Here is a 19,704-nt window from a genome sequence, read left to right on the forward strand (position 1 = left end):
AGTATATGTATATTGTGTGATTTATTTAGTGTTTTCTTCTTAGAAAGTAATGAAATGTATTTCAAACTCTGTAAGAGCACTCCTTGCTTGCTATTCTAATTACAATAACTGACTATAAATGAAGAGTTGTGCTAGGGGTATTGAGTATTGTGTTAGTTCTGGTCGCCATATCTCAAAAAAAGATAGAGTGGAATTAGAAAAGTTTCAAAGAGTGACCAAGATGATAAAGGGGATGGAACTCCTCTCATATGAGGAAAGACTAAAGAGGTTACGGCTCTTCAGCTTGGAAAAGAGACGGATGAGGGGAGATATGATTGAGGTCTACAAAATCCTGAGTGGTGTAGAAAGGGTAGAAGTGAATCGATTTTTTACTCATTCTAAAAGTACAAAGACTAAGGGACACTCAAGGAAGTTACATGGAAATACTTTTAAAACAAATATGAGGAAATATTTTTTCACTCAATGAATAGTTAAGCTTTAGAACTTTTTGCTGGAGGATGTAGTAATATTGGTTAGCGTATCTGGGTTTAAAAAAGGTTTGGACTGGTTCCTGGAGGAAAAGGCCATAGTCTGTTATTGAGACAAACATGGGGAAGCTACTGCTTGCCCTGGGTTTGGTAGCATGGAATGTCGCCACTATTTGGGTTTCTGCCAGGTACTTGTGACCGGGCTTGGCCACTGTTGGAAACAGAAAACTGGGCTAGGTGAACTACTGGTCTGACCCAGTATGGCTATTCTTATGTTTTTATCTTCTACTCAACCACTCAGGTCTCCATATGATTGATGAAGCCACCTCCTACAGGGTCCAGGTTCCCCGATCTACATGGCCCAGGCAATGAGTTCCACAGCCAAGGAGACTTGCATCCACTGTGGGGGATCCAGTGGCATCCTCTTTAGGAGGTGAACTGTGCTGTCCCACTAGGACAAACTGCCTCTTTCACTCAAGGTGAGAATCAAGGGATGGTGGAAATCTTGAGAGACTGGAACTCACCAAGACAACAGGGTCCGCTGCAGGGACCACCGTGTGAGCCCTTGCCCAAGTCACTACCTCCAGCATCACAACCATGGGAGCCCAGTACTACTGCTAGACCCCTTAGTGCTGCATTTTTCAACCGGTGTGCCATGGGAGTTGGGCCAGCTTAATTTGTGCCAGAATGGAGTAAGTTTTCTTGCCTCTAGCGGTTGGTGGCAGGGAGCAGTGATTCATACAGCCTGTTTGCATCAACCCTGGATCATTCTCTCTGATGTAACTTCTTGATTTTACATAGGTGTGAAGTGTCAGATAGAACGCTCCAGGATTGACATGAGGGGTCAAGAGAGACAAGGGGAGATGCCTGGTTGCTGGCTGGAGAGGAGACAGGAGAGAGAGATGTAGGACTATTTTTCTGGAGGTGGGGGTGGGAAAAAGAGAATGTACTCATGTACTAAATGCTGGACTATTTCTGAGGGTGGGGGGAAGAGAAGGTAAATGCTGAACTCGGTGGGGGAGAGAAGGTAAAATACTGAACTATGTGTGGGGGTGCAGATGTGGTGGGAGGGGAAGAAGGTAAAATGCTGGACTATGTGTGGGGGTGTGCCTTGAAAATTTTAGCACCATGTATGTGTGCCGCGAGATAAAAAAAAGGTTGAAAATCTCTACGTTAGTGAGTCAACAGCTCAAACCATTTCTTCTGTATCTCTTAGTTCACTTCCTTGTGGAACCATGCAGAAATCTGCATTGCCCACAATTTTGAGTCTCACTACCACTATTTCTAGCATGAGATCAACCTCTGCTCCTTCAGAAGCTATTCCCTCTTCTCTTATTAAAAAGTTTTCAACTTCACTTTCACCATTTATCCATTTCATGACATGAAAAAGCCTCAAACAAGGATCTCTTCCCCTTTCTTGGAAACAGGCCACAATTAGGCCCAGACTTACAGATAAGTTATAACCGCAAGAAGAATATAATAATTTCCGCCCGATTGCTAACCTTCTATTCACAGCCAAAATTGCCAAAAATATTGTTCTCTCCCAACTTCGATTTTTTGGATAAAACAAATCAGACAGGATTCCAATTGCATCATAGTACTGAAACATCTCTTCTTGGACTTACAACATACATACGTTACCATCTGGATCATTCGACTTCAGTTCTCTTATCACTTGATCTCACAGCAGCATTTGATCCCATAGATCACACTATTCTTCTCACTAGATTTCAGCAGTTAGGGTTAGGAGGAACTGCTCTTCAATGGTTTACGTCCTATTTATCTCATTGTTCCTATACATTTCAATGGAATGACAGTATTTCTACTTCTTTTTCACTTCCCTGTGGAGTTCCACAGGGTTCAGTAGTAGCTCCCACACTTCTCAACCTTTTTCTCTCACCATGTTTAAGGCTCTCCTGTCTTTGGAGTTTACTTCATTTGTTTATGCTGATGACATACGGATCCTCTGTACTCTTGATCCCATAAACCCTATTGATATACATCAAATTAATGTCAGACTTGCAAAAGTCACTAATTAGCTTATTGAAAATAAACTTGGGTTGAACCCTAATAATTTTCAAAATAGTGCTCCTCGTTTCCAAAATTCATTCCTCAGGTGAACCAACTTCTCTCTCTCGAATTCTAATCCCGTACTGTCCCTTACAAATACTTCAATCAGCCCAACAAAATTGATTGGTAATTCCATCTTTTTGCAAAATTCATTTGGACACTATAAGACAGACTATTTTCTCAGTCCAAGGTCCTTAACTGTGGAATAAATTACCATCTCACCTGTGATTGTCACCCTCTCTAACCAAATTTAAGAAGATTTGAAAACTTTTATTTTTGGATGCATATAGCTAGTTACTTTTTTATTTTCATGCACCTGACGCTGACGGTATTCTGGAAGACACAAATTCCCCTCCCTCTAGTGTTTCCCTCTCTTCCTCTTTTCTGTTATGATTGTAGTTCTTTCCTTTTCCCCTCACCTCACAGTCACTTATTAATGCACTTCTCCAATTTTTAATCATTTTATTGTAAGCCACTCAGATATTTTTGATGGGCGGGATACAAGCTCTTAATAAACTTGGAAACAGTCTCATACTGTGGGAATTGGAAGCTTGTACAATCTGTGCTTAAAGCTTCTCTACCCAGTTCTCCATAAGGAATGCCATCCCCTAGGCAGTGTTGAAGAAGACTCCCAGCACCCAGCCTACAACCATGAGATGATTTGAGAAGTGGCCAGGATGGCCTCTGCTGCTGAGTCCGCTTGAATCAGTCAGTCATCCAGATACACCCCGATTCTCTGGCAGCACAGATAAGCAGCGATCACCACCATAACCTTGGAAAAGTTGCAGAGGGCTGTGGCCAATCCAAAGGTCAAGGCCTGAAACCAGTAATGGTGCACAAGAACATAGAAGTGAAGATATCGCCTGTGATAGGCTGTGATGGAAATGTGCAAATAGGCCTTTGTAAGACCCAAGGATGTCAAGAACTCGCACAGCTGAACCAAGGTTATCACCGACCTGAGGGTTTCCATGTAAAAATGCTATACCTGCAGGCAGGCATTTATCCCTTCAAGACCAAGATGGGACAGAAGGATCTACTCTTCTTGGGGACCACAAAGTAAAAGGAATAACGCTGTACTCTTCATGACTGGCTCCACAGCACAGAGCTCCAACAGATGCTTTTGAGTAAGGGTGACAGCCAGGGGCGGACTGACCACTCAGGCAACCGGGCAGTGCCCAAGGGCTCAAAGGCTCTAGGGGGCCCAGAGGCTCTGCCCAGATGCCCGCCGCTCTTCCCACTCCCACCCAATACCCCCTGCTGCGGCCACCACTGCTGCTGCTCCTGTTTCAGCAGTGGCGGCAAAAACAGTGAAAAAGATCACGGGGCCAAACTGTTCCTGCTTGCGGCTGCCGGTCCCACCTTCCTCTGACATAATTTCCTGTTCCAGGGCACAGCCGGTCAGCCGCGAGTGGGAACAGTGCACCCCTGCAATCTTTTTCATTGTTTTTGCTGCCACTGAATCGAAGTCTTACAAATCACTCTGCTCTGCTTCCTGACAATAGTTCCAAGCGCCGCAAGGTCCCACGAGCAGCTCAAGGTCTGTTGTTTCATATCCATTAGCAATGGAATAAATCATTACAGCTTGTTGCATTTTCTTTTACTGTTTACAAAAATACATCCAGCTAACAAAAAAATTTGTGCTTGCAAAACTTTATACAAAACTCAGCTAAAATCCACAAATAAATAAGTAGGCAACCTCGCTTTTAATTTGGTCCTCTTATGACTCTGGGCGCTCCTGGTACATACAGCTTGTTTCTGGGCTCGTGAAGGTAAGAAAGAAGACGCACACTGCAGCAGCAGCAGTGGTGGCCGCAGCAGGGGGGTAAATTCAGTGGGAGTGGAGAGAGCCTGGTGTGCCGGTGGCAGTGGGGGTGTCCAGTGGGGGGGAGAGGGGTTGGGGGGCTGAAAAAAAGGACAAACACTGGATGGAGGAGGGAGGCGGACAGACGCTGGATGGAGAATGGAGAGGGGGGGGGGAGGAACAGATGCCGGATGGAAGGGAGGCGAGATGGGTTGGGACAGATGCTGGATGGAGGGGGAGGGTCAGAGGCTGGATGAGAGATAGAGAGGAGTCAGATGCTGAATGGAAGGGGAGAGAGAGGTGGCAGATGTTGAATGTAGGGAGAAGAGAAGAGCCAGATGTAGGATGAGAGGGAGAGAGGGGATAAATATCAGAAGAAAAGAGAGAGAGGCGGGACAGGCACTAGATGAGGGGGAGAGAAGGGACATATGCCAGATAGAAATACATTTACGCTCCAACCATGCCCTAACCTAGCCAATTAGGTGAGATACTCAACGGCACTAACTGTTTAACAGCCTCTCCTAGCTGTTTAAATGGCTTTGAATATCAGATCCATAATTTTCGTAATGTTAGTGCAGTGGATCCAAACCTGGTCCTGGAGGCACCCCATCCAATCAGGTTTTCAGGATATCTACAATGAATGTTCATGAATGTAGTGGAGGCTGTGCATGCAGATCTCTCTCATGAATATTCATCATGGGTGTCCTGAAAACCTGACTGGCTAGGGTGCCTCCAGCACCAGGTTTGGTAACCACTGTGTTAGTGCCTTCAATCTAAATCTATGCATACTTTGTCACTTCCTTATCAACAACTGAAAACACACATTTCAGACATTTTTAAACCCATAACTGTACATTTAGCATTGGCAGAATATTGGCTTTTATATATTTTATTATGATTGTATTTCATAGGTATGCTTAGTTATATAAATGTAATCCACTTTGAATTCTTGAGGCATAAATGGAATAGAAGTTTTTGTATTATTATTAGTATTTTATAAAGACAAGTAGATGACTACTTGTCTTTCTAAAATAGTACCTGCAAAGGCACTCTGTTATATTTAAGTATTTATATACCGCCTGGGCTCACAATCTAATATTATATTGTATATGGGGCAATGGAGGGCTAAGTGACTTGCCCAGAGTCACACAGGTAGGCAGTTGTGGGGACTGAACCCCACAACCCACTGCACTAACCATTAGGCCACTCCTCAACTCACTGTGGATGAGGTGAGGGTGGGGATAGGAGCAGGGGATGAGGATATCCACCTATTCCTGTATAAGGGAATCTGTCCTACTACTGTAAAAGACATGTTTCAGACCACATTTAGTAGCAATATTTATAGTACCATACAACTTGAAGATCCACATATACATAGTAACATAGTAGATGACGGCAGAAAAAGACCTGCACGGTCCACCCAGTCTGCCCAACAAGATAAACTCACATGTGCCATTTTTTGTGTATACCTTACCTTGATTTGTACCTGTCTTTTTCAGGGCACAGACCGTATAAGTCTGCCCAGCACTATCCCCGCCTCCCAACCACCAGCTTTGGCTAAGACCGTATAAGTCTGCCCAGCACTATCCCCGCCTCCCAACCACCAGCTCTGGCTAAGACCGTATAAGTCTGCCCAGCACTATCCCTGCCTCCCACCACCGGCTCTGGCACAGACCGTATAAGTCTGCCCAGCACTATCCCCACCTCCCAACCACCAGCCCTGCCTCCCACCACCGGCTAAGCTTCTGGGGATCCCTTCCTTCTGAGCAGGATTCCTTAGAGGGTGGTCAATTAATGTTGATTATAAAAAGGGTTTCAGAGGTGATCCAGAAAATTACAGACAGGTGAGCCTGGCGGTGCTGGGCAAAATGGTACAGACATTATAAAGAACAAAATTACAGAGTATATTCAAAAGCATGGATTTATTGAAGGGAAATCGTGCCTCACCAATCTATTACATTTCTTTGAAAGGGTGAACAAAGAGGATAAAGTTGAGTCGGTCGATATTGTGTATCTGGATTTTCAAAAGGCATTTGACAAGGTACCTCATCAAGACTCCAGAGGAAATTGGAAAGTCATGGAATAGTAGGTAGTGTTCTAATGTGGATTAAAAACTGGTTAAAGGATAGAAAACAGAGAGTAGGGTTAAATGGTCAGTATTCTCAATAGAGAAGGGTAGATTGTGGGGTTCCTCAGAGGTCTGTGTTGGGACTGCTGCTTCTTAACATATTTATAAATGATCTAGCTATGGGAAAAACTAGTGAGGTAATTAAATTTGCCGATGACGCAAAGTTGTTAAATCTCAAGAGGATTGTGAAAATATGCAAGGCGACCTTACAAGACTGGGAGACTGGGCATCCAATGGCATTCAAATGGCAAATGTTTAATGTGAGCAAGTGCAAAGTGATGCATGTGGGAAAGAGGAACCCAAACTATAGTTACGTGATGCAAGGTTCCATGTTAGGAGTCACCGACCAGGAAAAGGATCTAGGAGTCATCGTTGACGATACTTTGAAACCCTCTGCTCAGTGAGCTTCCTAAAAGAAAACTCCATAAGCCATTATTAAAATGGACTTGGGAAAATCCACTGCATATTTCGGGGATAAGCAGCATAAAAAGTATAGTACTGTTTTGGGATCTTGCCAGGTACTTGTGACCTGGATTGGCCACAGCTGGAAACAGGTTACTGGGCTTGATGGACACTTATGTACTAACGTATGTACTTATGAACTTTGATTCATTACTAATTGTTGTATATATAACTTTGTTTTCATGAAAATTAAAAAAAAAACGGTTTATACATAAAAACTTTGGGAGTATGGGAAAAGTTTTGGCACCCTTCAAAAACAATCTCAAAACTTTAGAGAAGATAGCAAGAGGCTATTAAGCTTGCCCAGGGTGTCTCAGTGGTTTAAGGTGTCAGGCAATCAGATGAAGAAAGGAGCTGGAGGCAGCTCTGTACTACAGACTTGCACTGGAACCTGTGGGGACAGAAGCTGTTCCTGCAGGGTTCCCGCGGGACGGAAGCCGTTCCTGCAGGGTTCCCGCGGGGACGGAAGCCGTTCCTGCAGGGTTCCCGCGGGGATGGAAGCTGTTCCTACAGGGTTCCCTTGGGGACGGAAGCCATTCCTGCAGGGTTCCCGTGGAAGTGTACGCTGTACTTGTGCCAGCCTCTCACTTACTGAGTGCCAAGTTCTTTGAGTGCTGTCTCCTCCTCCTCCTTGCTTTAACAGCACAGATGTGGAAAGTCTCCATTAAGGAGTTTGTAGAGACACAAATGGTGATGGAATTCAAAAAGGCATGGGGTGAACACGGAGGATCTCTAATTAGAAAATGGAAGTTATAAAAAACCTAAACTTAAATGGCTGCATGTGTGTGAATGTGTTGAGTGATGTTTAGATGGTGATTTCAGGGCACCCCGACATAATAGCCCTGCCAAAATAGCCCCAACAAAAAAGCCTTGTAACCAAATAGACCTTGACAAATCAGCCTCTAACAAAATGGCCCATCCCACAAAATAACCCTTGACAAAATAGTCCCCTAGAAAAAAAAACAACATCACAAAAAAGATGATAAACTTCAAGTGAAATCTTCACTAGTAAAGGCTCCTACCAGCATTGCATTGTATAAATTAACAAAATTCCACCACCTGGTATTTGTGATCTGTTCTGCTGTTTAAGGGAGCTATTCTTCCATCGACATGCTAATTAAAAAAAACCAAAACAACAATATTGTCATCATTTTCATAGTCTTACCAACCTTATCCTGTTTGGCAAGGTAAGATTATTAGGAAAAAATGTGTTTATTATGGGGTTTGTTGGGATTCAATTATTATGATTGAGTTATAATACAATTGTTTTAAATTGTTTATCTTCATAGTACTGTTTTAATAGGAATATATATTTTATAGTACGCTACTCTGAAGACTGATAGTAGAATGGTAGGCAATCAGATTAAACCAAGGCTTCTGGTTGGATAGGATCACAGATTGGGGTGTACCAGAGATGTGCATTTAATAGTGCACATTCAGGTTTTTTTTTAATGCTCCTTAAATGTAGTGCCCGCCAAATCAGCTAAACATGTGTTAACCTATAAATTGGCATCTATGAATCTTTTTTAAAGCTTATCAATAGTCTTGATCTGTAGAAGCAAAGTGATGTACGAATACACCACGAAAACACAATCGACCCAACAAACGTGAGGGAAATCAGTAGCAAGGAAACTGAGGAAAAAAAACAAATTTTAACATTATGCATTGAATTTTACTGTATTAATTAAAGATGATATCATGAGAAATACAGTTCTGATATTTAATTACACTAATGAAAATGTAAGCCTTATTGCTCACATAAGCAACCACAATGCAACACAGTCTGTTTATCTTAACAAAGGCATTTATCCAAGAAGACTGTGTTGGAACTCTTAACCTAAAACTAGTTTTATCATTATTACCTATAAAATTAGTATTAAAAACTTTAGCTCAAAGCAAAGACTTCATCAGACTTTCTGTATTCGAGGAAAACTTATCACCAGCCGTACCCAGAACTCTTATCTCTACTGCTACTTCCTGTTACCACATAGGTGGGATGTGGCAGAGACAAGCAAGACACAATACTTCCGGGGTCGGCTAGTGATCACTTCTCCTCAAATACAGGGATCCTCTACAAGTAAATTTGGGCAGAACCTCTTGTAGTGTGCCGCAAGGTAAATTCTCCCATTGTCTGGTAGTGGTCGGGTTACTTTGTCAAAGGCCATATTCTGACCAGTCTGACCCTTTTGTGGGAGGACTAATTTGTCGGGGGCTATATTGTGGGCAGATTGTTTAGTCAGGAGCTTTCTTATCGGGGCTATTTTGACCGGGTACCTGACTCCGGCTTTGATGAACTAGGGCCGATACCAGGCAGACTTGTATGGTCTGGGTCTCATATATAGCAATCTGGTTTAGGATGGAAAGGGCTAAGACAGTAACTTCAATGGCTGGAACATGAGGACAGTGCTGGACAGACTTTTACGGTCTGTGTCCCACAAATGAGAAGACGAACAGGCTGGAGTGGGCTTCGACGGCAACTCCAGCAGTTGAAACATAAGGATAGGGCCAGGCCAAAGAAAGATCATAAGCAAGTATATAATATCACGTTCATTGTTGATTTAATTATGAATTGATAATGAGCGTGACTATTGGGGAGACTGGACCGTTGAGGTTTTTATCTGCTGTCATTTATTATGTTACTATTAATCCTCTCTTCTCCCGGGCTGATGCGCAGACCTCAGCTCTGACACAGGCACAAGCATCAGATGTGGCGACCTCTCAGCACAGTGCCAGTGAATCAGAGACAAGTCTTACATGTGTGCACCAGTGTTCCAAGTTCCAACTTCTGTTCCTTCGTTGTTTGCAGTGCTGCGACTTGAACCCAAAGAGAGGCAGAAAGCTGACCAGAATTTTTTTAAATGTACCACTAAATTCTTGCGGGGACGGGTGGGGACAGGTTAAATTCTTGCGGGGATGGGTAGGCACGGGTTAAATTCTTGTGGGGCGGGTACAATTCCAGTGGGGACAGGTGGAGATTGGATAAGATTCCAGTGGGGATGGGCGTGGACGGGTAAGATTTCTCTCCCTATGCAACTCTCTACACTGTACTTCTTCTAACTGAACTCACAAAGCAACAGGAGGAAAACCGCTAGGCCAGAACCAATGTACTCCTTGGGCTTCTAGCTCAATCAGAACCAACACTTACTGAGCTATTGTGCCCTCTGCCTTCATAGTTATTTGTTTTTTAAATGTATTCATTTCAGGATGTACATGTGAGATAGTTTCTCAGATTTCAATAATAAATAAATACAATTTGCAACCACCCAGGATTTTTCATCCGGTGACATCTTCCTTCCAGCTCAGCTATAATGATGATACTCCCTGTCAAGAGCTGACAAACTACAAGCTCCCTCTAAAATCCAGGTAAGACAGAGCCTACATTTGGCATTAGTTGTCACCAGTAAGCAAAGGCTTAGACTCCGTAACATAGTAAAAGGCAGCAGATCAAGACCACAGTCTGTCCAGTTGAGATTCATCATTGGGTAGATAGGTATATTAGGATTTATTTACCGCCTTTTTGAAGGAATGCACAGCAAGAATAAGTCAAACAAAAGCAATAGACAATTACAGCAATAAAAATATTCAAATAAAACAAAGTATGGCATAGTGTGCTACATTACAATATCAACACAATATATTTATTTATCTGTAGCATTTGTATCCCACATTTTCCCACCAATTTGCAGGCTCAATGTGGCTTACATTTGCCGTAATGGCGGTTGCCATTTCCGGGTAACAGAATTACAAATGGTATATAGCGTTAAGGTACATACATTCATGGTAACATACTTGGAACAGTATATATGGAACAGATCATGGTATATATTGTGAACTGGTCACCCTTCCAAGACCTGGCCAAGGCTAACCCTGCTTAGCTTCCTTCACAAATGTTCACCAACACAAGGCTTCTTATAAGCAAAGGTTTTTATTAGTGACCATTACACATCCTCTTCATGGCTCATCTCTTCTTTAACTGAAAACATTTCTTCTGCCACTCAGACATAACAAACAGCATAACTCAGAGTCTTCTAATTAAACCCTTTCCAAACTTAAAACAGTTCCTCAAACTTTCACAGTTCAAACAGCTCAGCAAAAACATTTACTCTTTCATTTAAAGACTTTCTCAGCTGGTTGTGCAGCTGTCACCTTTTCACCAGATAGTTTCAAAAAAAGTCCACAGAGTTCAGCCAGCACCTTCAAGGGGATCTCCTTCCTCAAGCTGCCAGGTCCTAGCTTCTCTTTCACTACTCAGGCAGGTATAAGGTGGTTAATTAGCTTCCCCACCCCTTCAGGCTCTTCCCCTTAATTCCAGGCAGGATCCAGCCCATACCTACCTACACCTGTTTCCAGCCCAGGACTCTCCTTGGTCCTAGCAACCTCCACCTGCACATTCCCCTACCGGCTCCCCTGGTGGACTCCTCAATAATGACATGACCTTTTCCCCCATTTCTATGGGAACAGCGCCACCTAGTGGCCTACCCAGGACAGGACAGCCCCTTACTCTTCACAATATATAAATACCATGTGCATATATACATGGTAAAGAAGAATACATTATGGTATTGCAAAAAAGGTTCTTGATCATTAATAGCACAAAGGTTAAGCAGTCATGCGATAAGGTTTTGTATACAATAAAACATTTTGATAGATGCATAAGGGTGTAACAAAAGATGGAACATATAGATAGATAAGACTGAGTAGCAGGAGTTAGAAAATAAGGTACTAATTTAAAGGAAGTGGCACATGAGGTCAGAAAGGTGCTTGAATATTATCTTAGCTAGGGCATAAACATGTCCTGCTATAGTATGTGCAGCCAGTGTCACTTCTTGTGTGTGTGTGACTAACAAGTTATTTACTTCTTCCATTAAAGGCCTGGGTAAAGAGCCAAGCTTTCACTTGTTTCTTGAAGTAGAGATAGTCTTGTGTTAAGCAAAGCCTTTCATGGAGTGCATTCACACAATACAAAATCAGTGCTGGGCAGAAAAGCGAAGATACTTACCTGTAGCAGATATTTCCCGAGGAAAGCAGGCTTCATATTCTCACAAATGGGTGACACCGATCTGCGTTGCCCAGTCCGGCATTTTACCAAAGTAAAAAAAAAAGAGCTTTCTGGAGCGCGACCTGCGCTCCACCACGCATGTCTTCCCGTCCATCGCACGAATGCAGTCTCCTCAGTTTAATATTAAAGCAAAAAGAAAACAAAATAATCAAGGAGACAACTCCAAGGGGAGACAGGCGGGATTGTGAGAATATGAAGCCTGCTGTCCTCGGAGAATACCTGTTACAGTTAAGAAATTTTGCTTTCTCTGAGGACAAGCAGGCTCCAATATTCTCACAAGTGGAGAATCCCTAGCATCCAGGCTCACCCATAACACAAACATTGGTCAATTGGGTCTCCCAATGGTGAGGACATAACATAGATTAACCTGAAACTATATACAATCTGAATGAGGGTGTAGCCTGGAACAGAATAAAACAAGCCTAGGAGGGTGGAGTTGGATTCTAGACCCCAAACAGATTCTGCAACACTGACTGCCCGACCCAACTGTCACGTCGGGTATCCTGATCAAGGCAGTAGTGTGATGTGAATGTGTGAACTAAAGACCACGTCGCAGCCTTGCAAATTTCTTCATTGGAGGCTAACCTCAAGTGGGCTACTGATGCAGCCATGGCTCTGACATTATGAGCTGTGACATGACCCTCTAGGGCCAGCCCAGTCTGGGCATAAGAAAAGGAAATGTAATCTGCCAGCCAAATTGAAATGGTACATTTCCCGATGGTGACGCCCATCCTGTTGGGATCAAAAGAAACAAAAAGCTAGGCAGACTGTCTGTGGAGCATTATCTGCTCCATGTAGTAGGCTAATGCTCTCTTGCAATCCAAGGTGTGCAACTGCTTTCACCAGGATGGGCATGAGGTTGGGGAAAGAATGTTGGCAAGACAATCAACTGGTTCAGATGGAATTCCGACACCACCTTCAGCAGGAACTTAGGGTGCGTGTGGAGGACAATTCTGTTGTGATGAAACTTAGTATAAGGTGCATCCACTACTAAGGCCTGAAGCTCACTGACCTTACGAGCTGAAGTAACAGATACCAAGAAAACGTCCTTCAAGTACTTCAGATAGCAGGAATTCAGTAGCTCAAAAGGAGCTTTGACGTACACTGGTGGAGGTTTGACAAGAGGCTTTGACAAAAGCAAACCTCTCATGAAGCGAACAACTAGAGGCTGTCCAGAGATGGGCTTACCTTCTACACTTTGATGATGAGCACCAATTGCACTAAGGTGAACCCTCACAGAGTTCTTCTTTAGACCAGACTCTGACAAGTGTAGAAAGTATTCAAGCAGAGTCTGTGTAGGGCAAGTAAGAGGATCTAGGGCCTTGCTCTCACACCAGACAGCAAACTTCCTCCATTTAAAAGAGTAGCATCTCTTAGTGGAATCTTTCTGGGAAGCCAGCAAGGCCCAGAATACATCCTCCAAAAGACCCAAGGAAGTAAATTGTAGGCTCCCAACATCCAAAGCTTTGAGAGCCAAGGACTGGAGGCTGGGATGTAGAAGCAACCCCTCATTGTGAAGAGGGCCGGAAACCAGTCCAATCTATACAGTTCTTTGAAGGATAATTCCAGAAGAGAGAATCATATCTGCCACAAACAGTATGGGGCAATCAGAATCATGGTTCTGTAGACTTGCTTGAGTTTCAACAAAGTCTTTCCCACTAGAAGTATCAGAGGATACACACACACAGAAGACCTGCCCCTCAATCGAGGAGGAAGGCATCTGGCACTAGTCTGCCTGAAGCATGAAACAGAACTGAGGGACCTTGTGATTGTGGCAAAAAGATCCACCGAGGGAGTGCCCCATGCTCAGAAGATCTTGCGGGTTATGTCTATATGGAGAGATCATTTGTGCGGTTGCATTATCCTGCTCAGTCTGACGGCCAGGGTGTTTGTTTGCACCGGCCAGATAGGTGGCTTGAAGGAACATGCCATGTTGGCGAGCCCAATGCCACATCCGGACGGCCTCCTGATACAGAGGGCGTGACCCGGTGCCCCCTGCTTGTTGGTGTAATACATTGTGAACTGATTGTCTCATCAAATTATTCTTATTCAAACAGACAGATGATCTCTGAAAGCTTTTAGAGTGTTCCAGATCGCTCGAAGCTCCAGGAGGTTGATCTGAAGATTCGTTTTCTGGGAGGACCAAGCACCTTGAGTATGAAGCCCATCTACATGAGCTCCCCAACCCAGGAGAGATGCATCCGTCATCAGCACTTTTGTGGCTGAGGAATATGGAATGGCAGTCCCAGAGTTAATTGGATTGAATGGTCCACCACTGTAGAGAGCATACAAGCTCTGGGGACACTTGAATGACATCTTCTAAACTCCCCGTGATTTGATACTACTGAGAAGCTAGGGTCCATTGAGATCTCATGTGAAGATGTGCCTTGGGCGTAACGTACACCGTGGAAGCCATGTGGCCCAACAATCTCAACATCTGCCAAGCTGTGACCCGCCGAATGGCACAAACTCTGGATGCTAGTGAGACAAGATTGTCTGCTTGCGTCTCCGGGATGTAGGCTCGAACCGTCTGTGTGTCATGAAGGGCTTCTATGAACTCCTATTGCTGAACAGGGTGGAGATGGGCCTTGGGGTAATGAACCCAAGTAACTCCAGCACCTGAATAGTCATCCGCATGGACTCTTGAGCACCGTCCTCTGAGATGCTCTTCACCAGCCAATCATCGAGATATAAGAGCACATGGACTCCCAGTCTGTGTAGCGATGCTGCAACTACCGCTAGACACTTGGTGAAGAACTTGGGAGCTGATGCGAACCGAAAAGGCAACAAGCGATGTATTCTCAGCTGAAATTGAAGATACTTCCGGTGGGCTAGAAGTATTGGGGATGCAAGTATATGCATCCTTTAAGTCCAGAGAGCATAGCCAATCATTTTTCTGAATCATTGGGAGAAGGGTGCCTAGGGAAACCATCCTGAACATTTCTTGGATTAGATGGAACCCCCCCCCCCCCCCATCATTTTCTGCACAACCCCTACCCTTCATCCCCTAGTGGAATGGGTTCGACCGCTTGGGCCTTTAGAAGGGTGGAGAATTCCTCTGCACGTACCTGTCTGTGCTGAGAGCTGAATGATGAGTTCCAGGTGGGCAATTTGGAGTTTTGGAGAGCCAATTGAGGGCATATCTGAGACAGACTATTTGAAGAGCAGTTGTAGGTTATAAGAGGCCACCTTTGGTGAAAAACTTTTAGCCTCCCTCCAACCGGAGAGTCGTCTGGGACAGACACTTTTACTGCGGCTATGCTCTGCTGGAGCCAGTCAAAAGCTCGTCCCTTGCTTTGACTGGGGAGCAGCAGGGGCCTTAGACACATGCTGTTGATGTGAATGAGCATGCTGGGGCTGAGCTTGAGTAAGCTGAGGAGCCAGAGTGTACCTACGCCTAGACTGCTCCGTGGCTTGCCAAAATACCTATTAGATGAGGAGGTGGATGAAGAAGGTGCCCAGCGGGAGAGAGAAGAGATGGTATCAGTGTGTCTCTTGATTTGGTTAGTGACCTCCTCGATGTACTCTTCAAAAAAGGTTAACCCCCAGCAAGTGGCATCCGCCAACCTCTGCTGAACAGAATGTTCCAAGTCAGAAGCACGCAGCCAAGAACTTCCGACACGATTTCTGCTGCTTGACCAACTGGCAAAGAGGCTTGGCCTGCTCTGGAGGGAGCATGTCCACCAAGTCCAACAGCTGTCTCACTGAGTTTCACAAGTAAACACTCATGAAGAGCTGGTAAAACTGTATACGGGAGATCAGCATTGAAGCCTGGTACATCTTCCTCCCAAAAGAATCCAGGGTTCTAGGTTCTCTGCCTGGGGGCGCTGAGGGCTTTAAACTAAAATTGATGGGGATGGGTAAAAAAGGCTACAAAGCCATAATTAACCCCAAGGAAGGTAGGACATCAAATGCCCCTATTGAAGAGTAAAAAAAGAGTAACATCTAGAGAGCCTTGTATACCAATGCCCGAAGTATGGGAAACAAACTTCTAGATCTAGAGGCTACAATGATGGAAGCAGACCTGAATTTAGTAGCGGTCACGGAGATGTGGTTCACAGAGAACCATGATTGGGATATTGTTATATCTGGCTATAATATATTCAGGAAGGACAGAGTAGGAAAAAGGGTGGAGGAGTGACATTATATGCTAAGAATGATGTCAAAGTGACGGAACTGCAGGACACATGGGGTACGGAAGAAGCGCTGTGGGTTAAACCGGAAAGAGGGAAAGGAAAATGTATCTATATTGGAGTAATATACAGGTCACCCTCACACCCTGAGGAAATGGACAGGTTCTTAATTGAAGACATTCACAAGATAGCAAGGAAAAGGGCAGTACTACTGATAGGTGGCTTCAATATGCTGGATGTTGATTGGGGTGTCCCTGCTGCGGGATTGTCTAGAAGCAAAGAGATCTTGGATTCCCTACAGGAAGAATTGTTTCAGCAGTGGGTAATGGAACCAACATGGGATGGAGCTATTCTGGACCTGGTGCTTGCGAATGGAGAGAACGTTTCTGATGTGAAGGTGGGAGACCATTTGGCATCTAGTGATCATCGAATGGTGTGGTTCAATATTAAAACAGGAGAGAGGGCTCATTCAAGATTGAAAGTCCTGGATTTCAAAGGAACTAACTTTGCTGAGATGGGTGAATTTCTCAAAGAACAGTTAGTAGGATGGGAACAGCTGAAGGATGTAGAACAAGACTGAAAGGAGCTATATTAAAGGCAACTAACCTTTATGTTAGAAAATTACATAAAAGTAAGAGGAAAAGAAGGTTGCTCTGGTACTCAAATGTAGTAGCTGAAAAGATAAGGGAAAGGAGGTTAGTCTTCACAAGTGATCAGAAAGATGAAGACAGGAGAGAATACCTGAATAAGCGAAGGTGGAAAAGCTATCAGGAAAGCGAAGTGGCAAATGGAAGAAAAGATAGCTAATACAGTAAAATTGGGGGATAAGACCTTTTTCAGATATGTAAGTGACAAGAGGAAGTGCCATAATAGAATTGTGAGGCTCAAAGCTGAGGGAGAGAAATATGTGGAAGATAAGGACAAAGATGAACTGCTTAACAATTAGATGAAAGGCCAGGGGTAGGGTTGCAGAAAACAAAGGCTAAAGGGGATTGATGTATGGTAGACCAAGACCTGTTTACGGAGGACTTAAGTTCGTGAGGAGCTAGCCAAACTAAAAGTAGACAGTGATGGGGCCTGATGGGATATACCTGAGGGTGCTCAAGGAACTCGGAGAACTTCTGGCGGCTCCGCTGACTGACCTCTTCAATGCTTCCTTAGAAACTAGAGTGGTCCCGGAGAAGGGCGAATGTGGTTCCTTTGCACAAGAGTCCTTGGGTCGGCTCTTTTTGACGTCTTTGTGAGCGATATTGCGGAAGGGCTGTCTGGTAAGGTTTGTCTCTTTGTGAATGATACCAAACTCTGCGACAGGGTGGACACCTGGAGGGTGTGAATGACATGAGGAAGGACATAGCAAAGCTGAAAAAATGGACCGATATTTGGCAACTAAGATTTAATCCCAAAAAATTCAGGGTCATGCACTTGGGTCGCAAGAATCCGAGGGAACGGTACAGTATAGGGGGTGAAGTGCTTCAGTGTACGAAGGAAGAGCGGGACTTGGGAGTGATTGTGTCTGATGAACTTAAAGCTTCCAAACAGGTAGAAAAAGTGATGATCAAAGCCAGAAGGATGCTTGGGTGCATAAAAAGAGGGAAGACCAGCAGGAAAAAGGAGGTGATAGTGCCATTGTATAAGTCTATGGTGAGGCCATAGAGTTCTGGAGATCGCACCTACGAAAACATATAAACAGGTTGGAGTCGGTCCAGAGGGCAACTACAAAATTAGTAAGTGGTCTTGAACACAAAAAATATAGGGACAGGCTTATGAACCTCAACATGTATACGCCGGAAGAGAGGAGGGAGACAGGAGACATGATAGAGACGTTTAAATATCTCAAGGGCATTTATGTACGGGAAGTAAGCCTTTTTTATCTGAAGGAGAGCTCTGGAACGAGGGGACATACGATGAAGTTCAGAGGAAATAGGCTTAGGAGTAATCTATGAAAGTATTATTTCACAGGAAGGGTGGAGGAGGCCTGGAATGGCCTCCCGGTGGAGGTTGTGGAGTCAAGGACTGTATCAGAATTTTAAAAGGCATCAGTTAAGCATGTGGGATCGCTTAGAAAAAGGGTTAGGGGTTACAGAGGACGGGCAGACTGGATGGGCCATATGGCCTTTATCTGCCGTCATGTTGCGCGGCTGCATTGCTGATCTGCAAGGGCAGGCTTCTACATGGAATGTTGCTAGTGGAGGAGTAGCCTAGTGGTTAGTGCAGTGGAACATTGAGTGTTGCTACTATTTGAGATTCTGTTGCTATTATTGGTGATTCTACATGGAATGTTGCTGAGTGGAGGAGTGGCCTAGTGGTTAGAGCACCAACCTTGCAATCCAGAGGTGGCCAGTTCAAATCCCATTGCTGCTCCTTGTGATCTTGGGCAAGTCACTTAACCCTCCATTGCCTCAGGTACAAACTTAGATTGAGAGCCCTCCTGGGACAGAGAAATATCCAGAGTACCTGAATGAAACTCACCTTGAGCTACTACTGAAAAAGGTGTGAGCAAAATCTAAATTAATAAATAAATAGCAGGAGTGACCACCCCACACAAAACGCACTGGGGTAGTTATTCATCCAGTGGCAGTCAAGTGGTTTTTTTTTTTCAAATGCTGACCATGGCAGGCTAAATTAGCCCTTGATATTCAGTGCTGGGCCGTGTGCAGGTCCTGGCACTGGATATATCCGGGGCTAAATGGTGCTGTGCTAGCTGGTGGAGCTTATGCAAGTCCTGGCACTGAATATTACCTGCACCCGCATAACCCCTGGCTCTTTCCTAGTGCCGCCCTTGACCTGCCCACTTTTAACATTGGTGATCAGAGACAATATTCAGCAGCACTACTTGATTTAGTGCTCCTGAATATCGGCAGTTGGGCAGCTCACAGCAATTTAAGCAGGCCTCTTAAATTGTTCTGAATATAAGCCAGACTGAAACAAGAACTGTAAAACAAGGGAAGGGTTGCCTGCTCCTTATGATCTAGATGCAATCGATCAACTACAAGCTTGAAGCTATGAGGGAAAAGGCACAATGGCTGCAAATACACGGAAATGCACATATTTTCCTTACCAAGCAATCCCGCAACTTCATATGCTTTCTTCTGTTCTATTGTTTCGTAATTCAGTGCTTCAAAATATACATCCAGGATGAGGACATTCTCTCTGCAAGAGGCAGAAATATAAGACAAAGACTATGACTGTCGATAAAAACCTGCAGGCTCATCCAGTCTACCTACCTTCCTCTGGCAGGCAGTTGGCCAACCTGTTCTCGCTTCACACTGCAGCCCCAAACATACTACTTTCCTCACCACTAAGTATCTTCTGGATTTATTCTAGGGCTTCTTTAAATGACAAGGTAGTATGACTGAATATAAGCATTGTCATACTGGGATAGACTAAAGGTCCATCAAGCCCAGTATCCTGTTTCCAACAGTGGCCATTAATGCAAAGAAAAGGGAAAATTGGCCATTTTACTGCTGCAGTAAAAATGGTGTTAGTGCATGGGGAAAAACCTATGTAAGGGTGTGCTAAGGCCACTTTATATCACAGCTTAGTTAAAGGACCCCCAAGTTAGGTGCCCAGTACTGAAAATCACT

The 19,704-nt window shown here is 44.2% G+C and overlaps 1 protein-coding gene across 1 annotated transcript in view; it reads right to left on the reverse strand.

The window, feature by feature from the left end:
- The window catches only part of LOC115481955 (acid-sensing ion channel 2-like), a 263,330-nt gene that overhangs the window by 55,931 nt on the left and 187,695 nt on the right, over positions 1 to 19,704 (reverse strand). The window contains 1 exon segment of the mRNA XM_030221447.1: positions 19,179 to 19,270. Within this exon segment, the coding sequence (XP_030077307.1) occupies positions 19,179 to 19,270 (92 nt within the window).

Source organism: Microcaecilia unicolor, chromosome 12 (assembly GCF_901765095.1).
Source record: "Microcaecilia unicolor chromosome 12, aMicUni1.1, whole genome shotgun sequence".
Classification (NCBI taxonomy): Eukaryota; Metazoa; Chordata; class Amphibia; order Gymnophiona; family Siphonopidae; genus Microcaecilia; species Microcaecilia unicolor.